This window comes from Eublepharis macularius, chromosome 19 (assembly GCF_028583425.1).
Source record: "Eublepharis macularius isolate TG4126 chromosome 19, MPM_Emac_v1.0, whole genome shotgun sequence".
In the NCBI taxonomy this organism is placed as follows: Eukaryota; Metazoa; Chordata; class Lepidosauria; order Squamata; family Eublepharidae; genus Eublepharis; species Eublepharis macularius.
The window spans coordinates 23233440-23254188 of NC_072808.1; the positions used below are offsets into that span (position 1 = coordinate 23233440).

At 53.4% G+C, this 20749-nt stretch overlaps 1 protein-coding gene across 2 annotated transcripts in view; it reads right to left on the reverse strand.

The window, feature by feature from the left end:
- The window catches only part of SLC6A8 (solute carrier family 6 member 8), a 30687-nt gene extending 12641 nt beyond the window's left edge, over positions 1–18046 (reverse strand). The window contains exons 1-7 of one of the 2 annotated variants that reach the window (XM_055003362.1): positions 17441–18046; positions 9398–9529; positions 7763–8015; positions 7476–7608; positions 3074–3208; positions 2751–2854; positions 1069–1193 (exon numbers count right to left, since the gene is read on the reverse strand). In XM_055003362.1, coding sequence (XP_054859337.1) covers positions 1069–1193; positions 2751–2854; positions 3074–3208; positions 7476–7608; positions 7763–8015; positions 9398–9529; positions 17441–17681 — 1123 coding nt within the window. In that variant the 5' untranslated portion in view covers positions 17682–18046. The remainder of the gene's footprint in view (positions 1–1068; positions 1194–2750; positions 2855–3073; positions 3209–7475; positions 7609–7762; positions 8016–9397; positions 9530–17440) is intronic. The other variant, XM_055003363.1, reaches the window with a different exon arrangement.
- Positions 18047–20749: the final 2703 nt, after the last annotated feature.

A 20749-nucleotide genomic window follows, 5' to 3' on the forward strand; every position in this document is an offset into this window, starting at 1 on the left:
TTCAAGGGGTGAGCTGAGAGGCATTTTTAGGGACTAGGTGGGGGGAAGTCTTAAACCTCTTTCTGCCGACGTACCAATCTGAACTGTGTTCCTATTACCTTGAAAGTTAGTTCCCCAACAGGGAACTCCCAGAACACACCTGTGTGTGTTCTCCAAGAGGGGATTCTCTTTCTCCAAGAGGGGATTCAGGATGAAATGTTTTCTTGAGTCTTTTTTAAAGATGAAGATTTGAAAATTAAATCAGTGCAAAAATGTCACAAAATACGAGCTTTCATTATACAGATGCTAGGTTAAGCGCAATGGCTGCACTGCAGTGGTGTAAATAAGAGTTATCAAGCCATGCCTCTTTAGTGGAACGTTAACTTCTCCTGCACCTTCATTCCCCCAGCCTCCTCTGAATCATCTCATAGCTCAAAAGATTATTGTCGTCTGTCCAGATAAACAAGGGAACTGCTGCCAAGCTCCTAGTTAGGGAGAGCTCTCAGAGGCAGGTAGCTGAGCCAAGAGGAGCATAACAGAATTAACAATACAGCTAAAAGATGCTGGCTTCTGTGTGTGCAGAAAAAGAAGGAATGTGAATCACAGTTCGGTCTCTCGGATTCTGGAAGCAGAAAACATAAATCCAGGAATCAGAATAAACTGCGCTAATTCTTTAAAGTTTCTTTACGTCTAAGAACATTTTCAAAGTTTTTGTTTGTGGTGCAGGAGCCGAAGACACAGGCTTGACAGGAGAGGAGGTTTTCTTCACAACAATGAGGGCCAGAAGCTTGTTTTGTATGTTTGCTGGCATTTTTCAAATGTGATTCTCTGGGTGCTAAACTCCACTGATGGCAAACAACACTGTGCCAATGGGACAAACACGTGGAATACATAAGAGCCTATGTATTTTTAAAATTAAAAAACGGGCCTCCGGCGCCAACAGATTAAAAACATACTGCTCTCAGTCCCAACCTTGTACTTACCACAGAGCTGGGGAATGAAGCAAAGCAAAGCTCTCCAGCTGCTAGGCTCACCCCCGCCCTGCCCCGCCCCGCCTGTGATGTTATGGCAGGCGTTCCACACACTCACCGGATTCAGCCACCTTGGCAATGTCGACTCCTTGCTCTGCAGCCATGAAGCCCAGGATGGAGAAAACCACAAAGCCGGAGAAGAAACTGGTCCCACTATTGATTAGCGCCAGGATGATGGCATCTCTGGAGAGGGAAGGCCGAGAGTGACAGGTGTCGATCAAAGGATGCATACAAGTAGGGGTGGGGCTTGTGCTGCAGTAGATGAAATGATCCATGCTAGAAAGGCAATTCCAGCAGCACAGCCCAGTGGCATTCCCAGGGGACTATTCTTCCTTCTCTGGGGCACATGCAGTCCCCAAGCAGCAATACAGTTTGCTGCAGGGCAATAAAATCTCTGGAGGTCTAAACGATCTCCTCAGTGCTAACCTGGAAGTGGCAAGGTGCTGGTCTACGATAAATACCAGAATCACTAACTCCCTCATGGCAACTGCCTTACGTAGATGATCTTGGCCACCTTCCCTTCTCAGTCACAGCTGGCAAAGGCTGAGAGCTAAGCTACAAGTGATGCCTGACGCAGGTTGGACACTTGTCAACTTCCCTCAAGGTTTGATGGGAAATGTAGGCATCCTGGTCTTGCAGCTGTAATGGAGAGCCAAGCTGTAAAACCAGGACGCCTACATTTCCCATCAAAACTTGAGGGAAGCTGACAAGTGCCCAACCTGTGTAAGGCGTCACTTGTAGCTTGGCTCTGAGGAAACAGGCAAGAAGGGGGCAAAAGGGAGGCCTTTCTCCCCTTTAACTTGTCCCACGAAGCACTCATAGGAAACAGGCAGGAAGCGAACCATAAGAATGAAGGTGGACTATTTGAGTTCCACAAAAAGTTAACAGGACTCTGGTGGCACATGACGGACAAAGTTTTATTCCAGAAGGTTTCCTGGACTAGAGCCCACTTCAGCAGCTGCATGGAATACAATTTTGTTCATCTTCTAGATGCCACTAGACTAGAATTGCCAACAACCTGGAGGAAAAGAATATCTCGTCATTTTAACACAGACTTACTGGGATTTAATTTGCCAGGGGGTGTTATTGATCTTCATGCCATGAAAAGCTTAGCTTGCCCATTTCCATACATTGCCTTGATGGGAGGGGCAGGGCAGATTTTCTCCAGGCTGTTGGCAACCGTACACTAGGCTCCTATTTATTTTATTACTGGGCATGACATCTTTTAGGCAAAAGACCTTCCTAAGGACAAATGAGGCAACCAGTTAGGGGTAATCAGAATAAAACCTAGCCTGGCTGCACACAGTACCATCAGCAACCGCTAGAGCCTGTTGATGCGGGGAGGGTGGAAAACAAATCGAATAAAATAAATAAATAAATCTGCCAGTAATCACCCCCAGCACCAGCAGTTCACGGCGTAGAGATAAACATTTTCAGTGGCTAATATCTGCTCGACAAGCTTTGGTTTCTTGGCATAATTAAAGGGGGGGTAATTCAAAAGCCAGCAAATCTTTTGCCAGCTTTTGAAAAACTCCCGCAAATGCACCAGAACTGCAACGTAGTCCCTAACTGAAAAGTTTGCAGTTGCTTTCTCTGTGGAATTTTTGCTTAAGGCCCAGGAGTCCCACCGGGAAGAAAAATTGCGGTGGCAACACAAAAAGGCCCCACTAGGATTTTCCTTGAGCCTGTTCCCAGTTTGGGCCGCATTCACTGACGGTTGTGTAGGAAATGGGATCTCACTTATAACAATTGTTGTTGAACCGGTTATAGCTGCCCAGGGCAGTGAGAGCCCCCAATCCTATGGCATATGAGAAAAAGATTTGGGTCCCGGCATCAATCCACACCTGAAAGAGAGAGAGAGAGGGGAGGAGACTGAGACGCCACCCAGGAGCTCTGGCTCCGGACCCCTCCCTCCTCACAGCTGCCCGCCTGTCAGCTGTCCCAACTGCTTGACCTGCATCAATCACAGACCAACAGCTTGGCCTGCTAATTCCTGCAGCTACAGAGGATGGCCTTCCTCCTGCCCTTCCTCCCCTCCTCCCTGAGCCACGCCTTCTGCTTACCTGAGGGGAGGCCAGTTTGGACCAGTCAGGTTGGAGATAGTAGATTATCCCGTCCTGAGCGCCCGGCAGCATCACCCCTCGGATGAGCAGGATAATAAGCACCACGTAAGGGAATGTAGCAGTGAAGTACACAATCTGTGTTGAAAGAGGCAACAGGTCAGGGCTGCCTTACGAAGGCCCTTCTTCTCTGCTCCAGGAACAACAGACCATTTATTTACTGTGCTGAATTTGTATACTTCATTTACACCCCAGTTCTCTCTCCTCAAGGAAGAGACAACGCTGCTTACATCGTTCTCCTCCACTCCATTGTATAGCCTCACAATAACCCTGTGAGGTAGGTTAGGCTGAGAGAGCGTGACTGGCCCAAGGTCACCCAGAAAGCTTTCAAGGCAGAGCGGGGATTTGAACCTGGGTTTCCAAGGCCTTACTCTGGAACTTTAACCACCATACCACACTGGCAAGAAGGAGTAGGACAGAAATATGCCCAACAGGGCATATAGACAATGCCTCCCTGAAGCGGCAATAAAAAAAGAGCACAAAAGGAAGGGTAGACAGTTTTTGTTTTCTTTTTTTAACTGGCCTTGCTCCTGCGCCTTTGACATCAGTGGGACATGCAGAGACAACACAGGTGAAGCTTTTCCGTAACTTCTGCCAGGAAAAGCTTCACCTGATCAATTCCCGTGTGCTGGGCATGGCAACAGGGCCGGGAAAAGCAACCCCAATGAAACCCCTGGGGAACGGAGGAGCCACTTTTGCGCACCAACAACTAACAAAGGACTTTCTGCCTGCTTTGTGCAGATTAAGGCAGGGCTCAGGCGGGAACCGGGCAGCTTCCTAGAAGCCTGCCTGCAGTTCTGCAAAGAGGACAGAGAATGGTGAACGAGGACTCCCGGCCCTCCCAGGCGATGCGAGTACGGGGACAACTTCTAGGTCTACACAGGGCAAAGTTCCCAGCTATTGCCTCATCTGTATGGCGCAGCCTAGAACCTGCTGATGTGCCTGACTCATCATGAGAGTGCCACGCAGCAGACCAGCGAGGGCCAAGCAGTTCTATGCCAGACAAGTTGACTGTGAAAGCACTGAAGCCCCTTTGGGCAAGGGAGGCCAGTGAGTCACAGCAAAAGGGTCTGAATGGCATTTCAGTACAGTAGCACAGAGATGGGTGGGATTTTGCAGACGCAAACAGTCCTGATTGTGAACCAATCCCTCCCAGAGCCCGGATTACACACACACACCCTTTGTCGGCAGTGTGGATGTTTGGGGGCAATCAAGAACGGGCTCCAGAGACTGGGTTGCAAGAGCCCAGTTATCAGAAAAGGATTCTGCTCGATTCAGAGATCTGATTTGCGGGACTGTCCCAGGCACCCCACAGCACACCTGTTGCTGTTTCATCCACATCCAGCCATGGCAAGGAGGTTGTACATGCGCATCACCACGCTGGCCCACCAGACGGGCTCAGCGCAGCACGTGGCAGGATCACGCACACTAATCCCGTACAGGGCATGATGTGGCTGCAAGGTAATATGGCGGGGTGGCACATGAATCAGTGCTGGGGAATGGCCCCCACCCCCTTGCTGGGAAACAAACCCCTTGTCCCCCATGCGGACTTTAATCGACATTTCAGGAAGGGGTTGGTTCCATCAGAAACGTGCTCTACTTTCTAAGCTCGTTTCTCTGGTCATTTGGAACAAGACTTAGCAAGTCCTCTACAAAAGGAAGACAGTCCTAAGATTGCTGGATCACAACTGGAAGGAAGTGCTGGAAAGCTTTAAATTTCCCCTAGGCGCAATTGCGCCTTCTCTTGTCCATCCCTTCCCCAGCTGTCACCACTTTGCTCCTCTACTGCTGCGTGGCACACCTGGAGCGCTGCTCTTTCCCGCCAGACAAGGAGCAGAACAGCCTAAAGGTGCAGGTGTGTTCTCTTGGCAATCCCAAACATTCAGGACCTTGGGGGCTCACCGAGACGCTGAATGTGGTCAAGACTGCAAAGCACACTTCGTTACAAATGCATGTGCTGCAAGACAAGACATTTTACATACCAGTCTCACATATACAAGCTTGGGCGTTATTCCTTAATGTTTTTCGTCTGACTGGCATTGTAAGAAATACTAAAGGCTCTCTTAGGCATGCAGCTGATTCTTTCATTCTCTCCCTTGTTCTGCAGCCCCGGAAACTTTTGGCTGCCCACTACCAGGGACAGAGAACAGGGTGAGAGACAGCCATTAGTCAAGCGCCCGACTCTGGGAAGTCTCTCTGGCTCAGGCCAAGCAAATGAATACAACAGCGGCCAAGTGTGGGAGCCTGGGCTGTGTGCCACTCTGCCCCCCCCCCCCACCTCCAGTTGCTGTCTGGTGAAAAATGTCAGGATTGCTCAGCCGTGGAACTTGCTGACCAGCAGGATTTCAAAGGCCCCTGCCAGAAATGGGAAGGAGAGAAACAGGCGCTGGGGTCTCTGGAGGGAGTGCATGCATTTGTGACAGACGGAGGCTTTGTGCTCCAAGAAGGGGAGGAGCCACAGCTCAGTAGCAGAGTGCAGGGCTTTTTTTCTGGGAAAAGAGGTGGTGGAACTCAGGACCGCAGAATGACGTCACTTTGGGTCAGCTGGAACAAGGGGGGAGTTTTTTAAAGTTTAAATTGCCCTCAGTGAAAATGGTCACATGGCTGGTGGTCCTGCCCCCTGATCTCCAGACAGAGGGGAGTTTGGATTGCCCTCCGCGCATTGGCACGGAGGGCAATCTCAACTCCGTCTGGAGATCAGGGGGTGGGGCCACCGACCATGTGACCATTTTCAAGAGGTGCTGGAACTCCGTTCCACCACGTCCCAGCTGAAAAAAAGCCCTGGCGGAGCATATGCTTTAGTTGCAGAAGGACCTAAATTCAGTCCCTGGCATCTCTGCCAAAAAGGATCACAGGTAACAGGGCTGGGAAAGCACAGGACAGGTGAACGTTTCGCCCTGGGGGCAAATCAGATTCAGCATCCAGGAACCGTATCTCCTGCGTAGCGTGATCTTAAATTATCACTGCAGAAGGGTGGGATTAGATCAGGAAAGTGACTCAGAGTGGTGCTTAATTCTTTCCTCTACACTGCCATTTTCATGACATAAACGGCCCCTTTCTCTCCCTGTAGGGTTTCCCTTATTAGGCAAGATCCGCTCTGGGAAGGGGAGGGATTTGAAACATAAAAATGGCATTAAGACACACACACACACACAGAGTCACACCGTGAGTCATATTTGGGGAGGCCTTCAGCTGCTATTAAGAAAAACCCACAGGGAGACCCAACGATCTTTTCTATGCCGGCCCTTTGTTATTAAGAATGGTTTGGGAAAGAAAGGTTTCATCGGCTTCTAAAAACAAGAACAAAATCCATGTTAATACCTTTTCATTAGGGCTGATCAAAACGACATAAAACTCCAAGTGCAAGCTTTTAAGCTCACCAGAACTCATCTTCAGAATTTTATGCAATTTAAAAAGATTAAAAGGGTGGAAAGCAAATTTTTCAGGCTGTGGTGCTAAGTCTGAAAAATCTTTTTTAGACCCTTCCTGTAAGTTTTTAATTCTTTTAAATTTTGTAACAGCCTGATGAGGAACTCTGGGCTGTTTTCACACTGTTTACCGGCCACGGAACATCGCGCCGAGCTCCCAGAACGACTGTGTCTTCCTGGCGCGATTTCGTTCTTGCGCGAAATTGCGCCAGGAAGACACTGTCATTCTGGGAGCTTGGCGCGATGTTCTGTGGCTGGTAAGCAGTGTGAAAACGGCCCTGGTGAGCCTGAAAACTTGCACAATGAAAAATATGATGTAGATTTCATCCTTGTTTTTGGAGGCTGCATGGACCAATAGGACCGTACAACTTTTTGTCCACTACTGACAAAGGCAGTCTCTCAGTCTATCAGCAACGGGCAGAGAGGAGGCAAAACCCACGCCCCACACCAAAGACCTAGATATCTCTTAGAGGGGTGGCACATCCCCAGAAATGGCTTTCCACCCCGCACATGAGGTGATGTGGGGCAGCCACTTCAGTGGGGGGACTGTATTAAAAATGACAACTGGAAACTGGATCTGACTCACAGGACACAATCTGCAATGGGCTGAATTGGGCACACAGGTAGACCTGTGTGCTGAAAGCAGGCCTGCGGTTGCATCCAGGTCATGACAGTGTGGTATAGCGACTAGAGTGTTGCAGGATCCGGAAGACCTTGGCTCAAATCAATTACCTGCCTGTTTGAGAGATGAACTGAGAGCTTTTGGAGTGCGAAGCTCGTCACAAAACAAAGAGCCACAGCCCCTCCACCAGTTGCCCTCCCTCTTGGAAGTCCTCCAAGTGATAACTTCGCAATTCCCTTCTACCCCCTCATCTCTTGACACCCAAAGCCAGGCTGCCCTTCCCTAACTTCTCTACCTTGCCAGTGGATTTGACGCCCTTCCAGACGCAGAAGTAAACGAGGACCCAGCAGGCCATGAGGCAGAGGGTCACTTCCCAGTTGATGGCCCCGGGGAACTCCAGGCCTTCTGAAAGACGCAACACCTCGTTCCTGCAATTCAGGGAGGAAACGTGTGAGCCCTGGCCGGGGGAAGACGTTCAGGCAACAGCTTTTGGCCCAGACTGGTCTGGACGGCATCTAGCCGAGCCCACCCCGGGGTGGGGGAAGGCAGAGCAGGATGGGGTGATACCATGCCAGCACTCACTCCCAGAATTCGATCACGGGCGACCTCTTGTCGGAGAGCTCGTTGCAGGTAAGGTTGCCAGCGCCGGTACCGTTGGCGCAGTCCTCGTGCCGGAAGATCTCCATGCACTCAGGAGAGTTCCAGGGGTTCCCGCATGTTGCCCAGGGCAGGGTGGCTGCGAAAGACTTCACCAGGTAGTAGAAACCCCACGCAAGCACCATGATGTAGTAGGTGTTGCAGAAGAAGACGATCACCATAGAGGCAAACCCCAGCCCTGCGGAGATGTTAATTGATATGAGCAGCGACTCTGGCAGTTCCAGAGATGCCTCCTCCCTGGACCTCAGTCCTCTGTCTCCTGCAGTCTCACTGTGGGAAGAACCCTTTAAAATATATACACCATTCTGCACCCGGGCAACCTCCAGTCCAGGGAAAGCTGGACCCTGCACCTTGCATACATTGTGCAGGTGTGCCTGCCAGTGCTCTGCATGGGCTCACCCTGGGAAGGAACACAGAGCCATGCAGGGCTTTGGCGCCCTCCAGCCATTGATGGCCAGCTCCTTCTGCCATCTCTCTGGCCCCGACAGTTCGGCAAGCGTGGCTCACTAGAGTGCATCTTAACAGCCACAAGGGCTAGAAACTTGCTTTTTAAATAAATCAGTGCTGAGGTTCTTGGGAAGCTGAACTCTGCAGCCAACGCCACAATCGGAACTGTGGCATTCACGTGGTGCCTGCTTTTAGCCTCTACTGGGAACATCGCTACACTCCACCCATTGTGCTGCTACAGCTTTTCCTAAGCCACTCTCATCTCGCTTCACATACTCTTCTGCTACCAGCTGAGGGGCCCCTCCCCAGAAACATGATCAGTTCCTGATTTTACCCCTGCTTCCCCACACTTTACGCATCCAATCTAGATTGCAGGGACTCCGTCACATTTTTGTAGGGCGCCTTGCAATGGAGATGCAAATCTAAGGCTGGAAAGCAAAAGGGGCCGTTTGCCTTAAATCAGGGTCGATGGCAGACTGACTTGGTAAAGAGACTAGGCAGGCTGTAGCCTGGCTTTTCAAGATGTAGGTTGGGAACCTGTGAGCAGCTTATAAAAGCTGGACTCCAGAATGGGGGGGGGCTCTTTCTCACTCTGAGGAAACAGCTGGATTTGCTCCGTTTCAGGCGGGTGGCCGCATGGGTCTGCCGTAGAACAGCAAGAGTCAAGTCCAGTAGCCCCTTGAAGACCAAGTAAGATTTCCAGGGTAGAAGCTTTTGAGAGTTCCTTCCTCAAACATGTTGTTGGTCTTTAAGGTGCCACTGGACTTGAACCTTGCTGGATTTGCTCAGTTCTTGCTTTTTTGGATCTGCTGGATGCTGGCCTGCCTTGCGAGAGAGAGACAGGTGCAGGATCTGAGCTAAAGCCTTTCTTAAATGTTCATCAGCCCCAATCCATGTGCACACAAACCCAAGATCTGCGGGGAGTTTAAAAGACCCCAAGGAAGGAGCTTACTTTCTAGGACAGTGAAAAGGGGATTGTGAAGACTGAAGGGGCAGGGAGAAGAAAGCGATGTTTAAAAATCCTCGGAGACGAGGGGGCTGTTGTGAACTAGCCCCAGATTGGAGGGATTGGGGGAAGGGGGGCAAACATGCTGCAGGAGGGGGGGCTCTTACCTTTGAAAAGTGGTGCGATGTTCCACACATTGATGCTCCCCGCCTTCATGAACTGCCCCAAGGAAATTTCCAGGAAGAAGATGGGAATCCCGCCAATGAGGGCAATAAGAAGGTAAGGGATGAGGAACACACCTGTGGCCAGGTGAGCAGCAGAAAGTAAGCCAAAGACCCCCACTCTCTGATCCCAGCCTCCCTGAGCCTCCCCCCAAGAGCTACTGGCTGTGTGTGTGTTCTGGGCCAAGGGAACCCCCAGTCTGTGCTAAGAAAAGCCACACATTTATTCTAGAATTTCTACAGGGCACAAAGACCCCACTCAGTAAAAATCTTATTTAGCCACTCCCACTCCTAGTTTTTGAGAGACCACCAGGCACGGCCTGCCCAATTTGAAGCATATTCTTTGCTTCTATAGGGACTAGAAACTTTATTTTATATATTTTTTAAAAACCAAGATTCTTCAGCAACTGATTTTTTGCAGCCCACTTTGCAATTGCTCTGTGATCCTGAGGAACTGCGACATATACACAGGCAGCCCCCCTCCCCCCGCATTACATCTTCCCAGTTCCATTCAGAGGTAATTTGTTAGCCAACAGCTGCAAAGCAATGCAGAGAGGAAGGACAAGATCCCAAGGCAGCTGCCAGGGAGTGGGAAAGAGGGTCCATGAAAGACAGAAGACTGTTCTTTGCTGCCTCCCCTCCGCCTTTTGTCCTTCTGGCCCTCTTTCCCATCCACCAGTATCTAATCTTCCAGGCCCAGCAGACCAAGCACAGCCTCCTGGGCTACAACATTTGCAGCTCTGGTGGCAGAAACTGCCTTTCCCACCACCCAAGTGCACGGGCATGCCGGAGCCCTGTGGCTGTGATTGGCAGGTGTGAGCCCCGTGGCTGTGATTGGCAGGTGTGTGTGTTCCCAGCACGAGGGTCTCGCGTGTGAATCACCCCAGGGCTGACTATTTATATCACAGGTCCCTGGGCGAAGGGAAGTCCTGGCCCTCTCCCTCTTCTGGTAAATCCTTGGCTAGGAGGATCACTTCAGGGGATGGAAAATCTTTCCCACTGGGATTAGAAAGGCAGTGGTCGGGGAACCCGTTCCTCTGTGGGTGCTGGAGAAGGGCCTCCACGGTCTGGGATATGTGGAGGATGCATACCAGTCTGTGCTTATGTGTGACTGGAAGGGAGGTACATGAGTGAAGGGGCGAAGATTAGGGCCTAAGGCGTGAGTGGGAGTGGATGGTCAGGGCTTTACCTGGGGACTGGTTCGCACGGAAGCGCTTGCTTTGCCTTTGGGACCTTCTACTTCAGATCACATGAAGCAGTGCTCTGCCATACCCACCCCTCAGATCCTCTCCCCAAAGAACTAGCAAGCCAAGGAGGAGGGTTCAAGTCCAGCCTGACACACCAGAAGGGTTTGTGTGGGCAACATTTTGCATGGAGAATTAAATCACAGGAGCCGTCAGAAAGGGTACAGACCAGACACGGATTTGCCCCTCTGCCCCAGTGAGAGTAGCTCTTCTCATGTGAGCAAGCAGCTCTGAAAGCCCATTTTCAATGTCCCGAGGTAGGAAAAATCAAAAGAGCTGATCGTATCTGCCTGTCTCCAATGCTGCTCTCCTGAGCAGAGGCCAATATCCACCATGTGAGATTATCAGAAGTAACTGACTTCCTTAACAGACGCAAACTGATCTCCATATCAGAAGCTACTGTTTGCATCTACTCCTCCCTCCCCTCTCCACCTATATATCTGACCAGTTTCTTCTTGCCCTCCATGCATCTGACGAAGAGAGCTGTGGCTTTCGAAAGCTTATGCTACAATAAAGTTGGTTAGTCTTAAAGGTGCTACTGGACTCTTTTTGATTTTGCTACTACAGACTAACACGGCTCACTCCTCTGCATCTATGACCATGTGAGATTGTTGCCCTATGTTGGTTTTGGACCCAGAACCAAGTCCTGACCGTTCTGAGAACTCTCAAAAGTGCATTCCCCACCCCGCAGGGCCATGCCAAGCCGCTCCCATCCACCTGGGATTACAGAAGGTGGCTTCCCGGCCAGCAAACAAGGCTCCTGAACAGCCCTTTCTCTACCGGTCGGAATAAACATTCACGGCAGACTTAATGGGTTGAACAGCATGCCCTTAAGGCAAAGCGCTCTGGGAACTGTAGCTGGGGGAGGGAGGTCCAGGGAACTCGGGCAGGGTACCCCGTCCCTACCATCACTCGCAGGGTTCCTCGAAGAGGTGGAGGAATAAACTGTCACAGAGGGGACCAAAGTGCTATATAGCTATAACTTGTACGTTGCCATGTAAGAAACGTAACACTAGCCCTCAGATTCTGAATTCATTTATTTTTCAAATGAACAGCCAGTGGAAGAGGGAGAACCTGAGGATTTGGGTTGGAGGGAAATCTCTAGATCTCTTTGTTAGTTGAGGTGGGAATTCATACCCAGATAAGGAGAGGGGCCGTTATGGGCACCACTTCAGGGCAGAGAGATAAAGTCCCCGTTCTGCACGTCGTTCTCCTTCTCAGTTGGTGGGCTGCGAGTGGAGTAAGGAGGAGAGGCCCGCTCGCCCACCTTCTTCCCCTTGCTGCCACGTCCTATGATAGACCAGAAGTTCTGTCCTGTTCTGACACTCGCAATGCGTTCACACATGCTGCCTGATGACTGCACCCATGAAGGGACCGTTTGCATGCATGAATCCAGTGCTACAGAAGGGGCCTTCCATATCACTCAGCCTCCAGCACAATATTTTCCAAAATAAAAAGCATATGCATGTTAACGTAGAGGCTTCTCAAAACAGAGGTTTATGAAAGTGTGCCTGGGGTGAGAATGAGAACTTTTTCTCCTTCTCCCATAATGCTAGAACTTGGGGGCACCCGTGAAGCTGACCGGCAACAAGTTCAGGACAGGCAAAAGGAAGCACTTCACGCAGGGAGCCATTCAACTTTGGCATTCACTGCCAGCGAACAAAGCGACAGCCACAAGTATAGATGGATTTAAAAGGGGGATAAGTCATAATGTCTAAAGGGGACTTCCGTATCCAGAAGCAAAAAATCTCTGAACAGCAATGCTGAGAGGCAACACCTGGAGAAGGCTTTGGCCCTTCAGGACAGCTGTTTGGCCACTGTGGAAAATGGGCTCCTGGGCCACCGGTCTGGTCCACTGGGGTTCTTCTTTTGTTCCTATCTGCGAGTCACTGAGCCGCAACAGCAGCTCGGCTCATCTAAACAGGGGCTTCTGCAGATACCGACCTGCAGTTGGGCTATATCAACAGCTGCCTGTACACGAGCATTCTCTGGGTGCCCCACTGCATGGAACAGCCTGCCTGAAGAGGTCAGGAAAGCTCCCTCTCTCTTGATTTCCCACAAACTATGCAAAACTGCATTATCCAGGGCTTTTTTACTCAGGTAACAGGACTGTGTTGTAAGGAAATGTATTAAGAGAGATCCTTTGGCAAAAGGGACAGGGACTATAGACCGTACTACTGGGTACTGTCCGTTGATGTAGACAAGTTCCTACTGGGTAGCTTCCACGTTGTTCAAGATGTTCTAAATAATTATTTATGCTTTGTTTCATAATGTTTCCTCTCCGTATTTCAAATTTCTGCCACCTATACCCTACTGCTTTTATTCATTGAGTGTCCCAGCGGTTGATCGTATTGACTTGCACTGTGTAATCCACCTGGAGTCTCAGTGAGAAAGACGGGCTATAAACAACATAAAGAAACAGTTGCATGTGAGCTATTGCCGTGGATTGCCCCAGGTTTGTCACAAACCAACCCCTCCCAGTCGTTTTCCCTAGAAAGCACTGGGGCATGGGAGAAGAGCCAGTTCAGCCCAGGGAGGCTGCCTGCTGGATACCTCTTTTGCTCCCACTGCTCCGGGCCTAAGCCTCGGCTTACCCTCACCCACCTGGGAGGATGCCCTCGGCTCTCCTCCTCCCACTTCCTTGCTCCCCTCACCACAGCCACACACAGTTCCCTTTCTGGCTCCAGTGGCTGCCCAACGTCTATGCTGGCCTGGATCATTCCCCCTGCCTCAAGCTCCTATAAGTCTCAAAATATTACTAGAGAGGTTCGAACGCTCGCCCTGTCAGGACTGAGAGTCAAGGGAAGCATCCAGTCCACACCAGAGACTTCTTTTTAGAATGCCCCCCCCTTCCTCTGCCAGCTTAAGAGGAATGAATAATTTTCCTGAGGGACTGAGCGTGGAGCAGAATATTACCATCTCTCTCTCTCTCTCTGCCACACCGCCTCCAGACCACAGTTCAAGCGTCTGGCAATCCCTTGGGAGTTAGCTCAGTATGATTCAATTCCATAAGACTTTATTAGCATAGCAAGGCATTACAAGTAGTGTCAAAACATCTGCAAAGGACAGATGCCAGGTCTCGCCTGTGAATGGGGAAAGAGAAACAATTCATCCTAGTGACGCGGTACGAACATAGCAGGGCGTGGAGCGGCACTTTTCTCCTGTCCTTTCAACTTCCTGTTGGACTTCCCACCCAGCAGCAGACACCTCTGAGGTACCAGGCTGTTCTTCTTGCCCGGGAACTGAATCTCTCTCCCTCCATGTTCCCCAAAAGGAAAAGTGGACTAGGATCCGCAGGAGGCCATCTAAATTCATCCCCTGAAAATGCCAGGTGGAAGCCAGAGAGGCAGCTCCAGGTTTTGACTTCCTACTGACGCCTGCAATACCGTAAGCCCTGCCCTCTCAGCACAGGCATCACTATGGATAGATACAGCGGCTGTTTAAAATTAAACTGGGTTTCTAGCTCTCAGTAGCACATGAGGAAGACATGAGAGAGGAACAGGGGCTGCTGGTGTAGCCCCCACCCGACCTCAGTCAGTCAGCAGCAGATTTTTCCCTTCCGGCAGAGAGCTCCCGGTGGCACACAGGCCCACCCCCCCTCAAGATGCTGCCATGCCCCGTTTCAATGCTCGCAACAACAACGTGAAGAGACAGAGACAGCAAATGGCCCAAGGTCACCCTTCGCAGCTGAGCAAGGGTTTCTCCCTGGTCCGAGCGCAGCATCCCACTGGATGTGTACACACTCATCATGGGCAGCCCTTGGCAGGAGGGAAATGTATACAGAGGCGTCAGCTCAGGCGGGTCATTTGATCCAGGAGTCAGCCTGTGCGTGTGACTCGTTCTGTGAGGGATCATGACCGAGAGGAGGCTGCACAAACCAATGCGCCACGCTCCTCCTGCAAGCTCAGGGAGAAGCCTGACTGTGCCGTTCTCTCCCTCAGAAAGCGGGGAGGAGAATCTCATCCTAAAGGAGGGCAGACTTGGCAGGGCTCTAAACAGTCATGCGGCTTTGTGCCAGGAGCGGCACAATGGAGAGCGTCAAGGCACGGGGGCGGGGGGGGGCAGATGGCACTAGACAAGGCTGTCACACCCCCTCCCCCAGCATTTAAGTTAAGTGTCAAGAAAGGATCAAGACACGAGAAGCGTCGTTTTCTGGCTCGCTGCCCGGATGTCTGGAAGGCGGCGGCTGTGTCTCTTAGGATGTGGGAATTCCACTTTACACGTGTTCAGAGGCAGCCTCTACCCATGCCGCACGGGTGTCAGAGCCGAGTCCCGGTTTTGCAAAACAGGGCTGGCCGGCCACTCCTCACTCCCTGGCAGATCTGTCCTTCCCATGTACTTTGGCAAGAACAGCCTCGCGCCAATGAAACACACCTGAGTGGAAGTCAATTACTCTCTGCGTCCCCTTGACTTCCTTCTCCTCATCCCCTCCCCTGTGCCCTCTGGGAAAACGATAAGCCGGCTTGTTCTGACTCTGTCCTGATATGTCACCGTTGACCTTAGCGGTGAGACACTCGATTGAGATTAAAGGTAGATTCTACTTGGCCCAAGTGCTTCTCCCTGTTTAGGCTCTCTGGAGCGCCGGGCCAGGGGGGGTCACTGCCTCAAGTGCCTCAAGGAGAGTGCATTTGCTCCTAAGTTTCATAACCTTGTTAAGCTGAAGACTATACAAATCACGAACAAGCTCAGGAGCATGCTTAATACAACACATGCCACAAGGAGACATTATCTTGGCAAACGTGCCACCCAAATCCGGTCTGCCAAGGTGACTAAGAACGCTGAATCAAAGAGAGGGCAGGGGGGCTTGACTGACCCCCTCCCACCCTCACTGATTCTCCCATGCAAAAGTTCCCTCAGCATCTGAGGGGTATTCACAGGGGACAATGAGCAGACGGGAAGGCCCTTGCCCTGCCTGCTGCTGCCCCCCTACAAGTGCTCCCTCCTACCCGGCACCACTGTGTAAGGGGAAATGGCCGGCGTCTCTTTTGCGGCATCTAGTTTCCCTGTAGGAGATGCAGACCATAAAGCGAGGTGGACATGTGGGTGCTACTAAGGTTGGCAGCGCACTCATTAAAGAGTTCTGGCGCACTGGGAGATGGTCCAGGGGCAGAAGGGGGGTTCTTTTGCACAAGCCACACTGCACTGGAGCCGGACATGAGCACAGAAAAGGCAACTCTGGACTGTACGTCTCTTCAGCGGCTCCTATCCATTTAAATAGGGAGTTGGTACAGGAGAACTTTCCCCTGTGTTGCACCATTGTTTAATTCCATTTGAGAGTGCGTGTGTGCGCTTGCACGTGCTGTATCTGGATTTTCTTCCTCAGGCATAAAGACGCCCAGGACAGAGCCGCAAAGCAGCGGACCCCACAAGTCAGTGGAATTGCTGGGCCACAGGGAAAGGGCAAAGGAGTCACCCGTTTACTGATTTACTTCATTTATTCCCCACATTTCTCCCCTGTAGAAACCCACAGCATTTTACCCCCACAACAACCCTGTGAGGCAGGTTAGGCTGAGAGTGCATGACTGACCCAATACCACCCCTTGAGCTTCCATGACAGAGGGGGGTGTAGCCACTACACCTTCTAGTCCTTCTAGCCTGGCAGGCAGTAGCTGGCACAGAACGGATGCCAAACGTTTCAGGGCACTTGCCTGTTGGGGGGAAGAGCGCCCCAAGGTCAGGCTAATTTCCTTGCTCTCCTGGGGGGGATGGCACCTCACCTAGCCGGCATTTGAGTGCCAAGGTGGTCAGGATATTGCTGTCCCTATTTATTTATTTACTTCCTTTACATCCCACCTTCCTCCCCAATAAACTGACATCTTTCTCTCCTCCACTTCATCCTCCCAACAACTCTGTCAGGTAGGTTAGGCTAACAGCATGTGACCGACCAAAGGTCAGTCTTCCAAGGCAGAGTGGAGATTTGAACCGGCGTCTCCCAGGCCCTAACTTTGCATTCGAACACTGAGCCTCGCCTGGCCGGTATCCTCTGGGTGGGGAAGTGGACGGGATGTGGCTTCTGTCCCTCAGTGGGTGCACTTTGCTCCCTGCCTGCAAGAGATGCACGGGCGACATGCACAGGGCAGCGCCCGGCCAAGAGGCACCCTCCCCGATCCCCTTCCTGCCACCCAATTCCAGTTCAGACAGGGTTCCTCTGGCATCCAGTCCCTGCTTGCTCATCTTTCTGCCTGACTCTAGCCCAGGTCCCATTCCTTGACTCTTCCCGGGGTCTTCTCCACCCCCACCTCCATCCGGGCCCTGGCTCTGCCGATTCCTGAACCCCCCAAGCTGGGAGAGGCAGCGGGAACCCCTGCGGGCCGGGTGCCCTTGTCCAGGCCGAGACCCAGCCCAGCCCCTCCAGCCTTCACCGGCTGCCCTCGGGCTTCACCTTAGCAAGACTCCCCAAGGGGCGCCCTTCCTTGCTCGGCGTGCTTTGGGGTCGGGATCTTCGGATCCCAGCATGGGTGGCTGTTCAGTCCCAGCTCGTTTTTAAGAATATTTTATGCATTTAAAGTGTTTCCAATGCCAAGCCGGGGGGGGGGCTTCCCCGCTCTGCGCGCCCCCCCCCCAGGGCTCCGCGCTGACTTTGCAGCCGGGCTCCGGGAGCGAAGCGCCCCGGCTGGTCCCGCACAGCCCTCCTCGCCTCCCTCCGGGTCCCGCGACCTCCCTCCGGGAAGGGCGCCCGCCGCTCTCGGAGGGCCGCCCGCGGAAGCCCGCCCCGCCCCGGTCCCCGGTCCGGCCGGCTGCTCACCTCCGCCGTTCTTGTAGCACAGGTAGGGGAAGCGCCAGACGTTGCCCAGCCCCACGGCGAAGCCCACGCAGGACATGATGAAGTCCATCTGGCGCGTCCAGGTCTCCCGGGCGGGGGGCGGCAGGGCCAGGGCCGGGGCAGGCAGCTCGGCGGCAGGTCGCCCCCTGCGCGGCTGCTTCTCCTGCTGCTCCGCCGAGACGCTGAACACGCCGCCGCTCTCCGACGAGGCCCCCTTGGCCATGGCGCCCGGGCGCCCCCCTCCAGGCGGCGCGGGTCGGGGCGGCGCGGCGCGGCGGGAGGAGGCCGGCAGCGGGCCGGAGGGGCGCGGGAGACCCTCGGGGCCGGCCGGGCGGGCGGGCGAGGGCGGCGGGGCTGGGCGGCGGGGCGCGCGGCTCAGAAGCAATCCACGAAGCACTTGAAGGTCAGCCTGAAAAACCTCATGTGTTCAGCGCGGGCCGCGGGGAAGGGGCGGCGGGAGGGCGGCGGGCGGCGCGGGCAGGCCGGCGGGGACGGCCCGCAGCGGCCCGCCGGGAGGCTCGACGGGGGGCGCGGCGGCGGCGCTCCCTCGGTGGCTGCGGAGGCGGCTGCAGCGCGCCCGGCCGAGCAGGCTGCCTTCGCACTTGTGCCGCACCGGCGCCGCCGCCTGCCTCCCTCCCTCCCCGCTCGGCTCCGGAGCGCCAGCCCCGTGACGTCGCCGCCCCGCCCCGCCTGCGCGAAGGGCCGGGAGGGCGGCGCCGGCCGGCGGGCGGAAGGCAGGCGGGCCGGGAGGGCGGGCGGCCTCGCCCCGCTGCACCTGTTCCCGCGGGCGGCGCCAGAGCCACGCTCCGCTCCGCAGCCTCGTCCCGCCTCGCCTCGGGCGCTTCTCCCGCTCCTGGGGAAGGGGCTCCCGGCGCCAGCCCCCCGGGCCCGACTCCCTCGCCCCAGAAGCCGCTTGAGCCTCTTCGACCCCTGGGAGGCAACGGGGCTCGCTCGCTTCCTCGGGGCTCCCGTGCCTCCAGCCCCCGGGAAGAAATCCCACGCAGCCAGGCCGGGGGAAGCCCGGGCCCTCCGCCCGGCGCCTCTCCCGCTCTTCTCCCCGGGGGCATTTTCAGCCTGCTTTTCCGAGCGGCGTCCATGCTTGCCTCTCCTTCATGTTGTGCTCACAACAAACCTATGAGGTAGGCCAGGGAGAGAAGGCAAGCACAATGATAGCTTCCCGGCAAAGTGTGGTTTTGAACCACTGCCGGACACTGCCTCGGGGCCAGGAATGGCGCCGTGGGAATGAAAGCTCCTTTGCATGCTCAGATCGAAAAGAGTCCAGTAGCACCTTGAAGACTAACCAATTTTACTGGCGCATAAGCTTTCGAGAATCACAGTTCTCTTCTTCAGATGCATGTGAGTCTCAAAAGTTTGTGCTACAGTAAAGTTGGTTAGTCTTAAAGCTGCTACTGGACTCATTTCGATTTTTGCTACTACAGATTAACACAGCTTAATCCGCTGGATCTATATTTGCATGCTCAGAGTCCCTTTCTACATCTATTTTTATCACAGGTCTGGACCAAGGTATTGAAAAGGGATCCATGAAGCCAACATCTTCCTCCCAGCCAGACAAGCCCCCCCTCTCCCAGCCCCAGCCTAGCTTGCCAGGTCTTGCACTTTCCCAGTTTCAGAACTTCTACATCTTCAGCCATCCCTGCACCTCTGGTTACCTTCTCCCCAGAGCCCTTTTCTGGTTGGCTGCTATCCCACCTGCCTTCTTACCCCTAAGCCGCACAACAGTTCCCTGAAGAAGGGAGCTCTGACTTGCACTAGCTCCCCCCCTGGAAATTTGGTTGGCCATTAGGCTGCTACTGGACCCGGCTTTTTCTCTTCTCCTGCAGACCAATAGGGCTACCCACCTGAAAATAGCATTCCCCATAAATTTTCACTTCTAGCTATAGATGGAACTCTCTGTCTAGGGCTGTGATGCTCTGTATTCTTGGTGTTTTGGTGGTGGTGGGGAATCAGTGGGAGGGCATCTAGCGTCCCTTCCCCACTGGCAGACCTCCTGAGGACACCTGGGTTTTTGGCCACTGTGTGACACGGAGTGTTGGACCGGGTGGGCCGTTGGCCTGATCCAACATGGCTTCTCTTATGTTCTTATGTTCACTTGCAGCTGAAAAGAGCCACCCTTGAGGACAAGAGCGGCTGGGCTCCTGGCCCACTCAGCAGGGCAGTGCTGAACAGAAGACGCGGGGTTCACGCCCCCTTGACATTCCCCCTCTCTCTTACTAGGAAGCCGTGACAGAATCCCAGGTGAGATAGAGGGCCTGGGTCATCTGCGGATGCTCAGGGCTTTTATTCAGCAGGAATGCAGTGGAACGGAGTTCCGGAACCTCTTGAAAATGGTCACATGGCTGGTGGCCCCGCCCCCTGATCTCCAGACAGAGGGGAGTTGAGATTGCCCTTGCGGAGGGCCATCTCAACTCCCCTCTGTCTGGAGATCAGGGGGTGGGGCCACCAGCCATGTGACCATTTTCTTCGAGGGCAACCCACTGAGTTCCGCCACCTCTTTTCCCAGAAAAAAAGCCCTGAGGATGCTCAATGGCACTCTCTTCCACAGGCCTCCGCTTTCTGACAGTGCAAAAAGGACTCAGCCCAGCCCCCCCCCCCGAGCCTGGCAGTGGAGACAGGATGCCTTCAGAGCCTGCCTGCCTGCCTGCCTGCCACTCCAGGGCTTCAAGGGCTGTTCCCGGTTCCTCCCACCTCCTGGGTTTCTATTTCCTGATAAGGGAGGGGACAGAAGCTTCACTGGGCTTATGCTATGATTCTCAACTGATCAGGAACCAAAAACAAAACCCAGGTCTTGGCCAGAGTTGTGTGTGTGTGTGGGGGGGGTAGTTTTTGTTTCTCGCTTCTGGCCCAGTTACCAGAACGCTGTGTAAAAGCTTGTGTCAAGGCCAGGGGCCAGTAAAAGTTTGTTGTTGTTTTTTAGTAAACAACAGCAGCATTTACACTGAATGGACATACCTGAACTGCATGTCGACTCCTGAGGCCCTTCTCTGTTCATGCTTGAACCCACAGATGCACTAGAAGGAGCTACACCACTGAGTGAGCTACGCTGCCCTGAGACACTGCAAAGGAGCTTGGCAACCACCCCTCCAACAGCCTCTGTTGAGCCTAGGCAGGAAAGGCCAGGGTGGTGGTGGCAGTAGAGGAGCCACATGTGGACTAGCAGGCACTACTGGGGACTGTGCTAATGCCCCTTTTCCTGCACACGTCCTCCCACACAAGAACACAAACATCGACTCAGCCCGCTGCATTTGGCGACATCAGCCAGAGAAGCAAAGA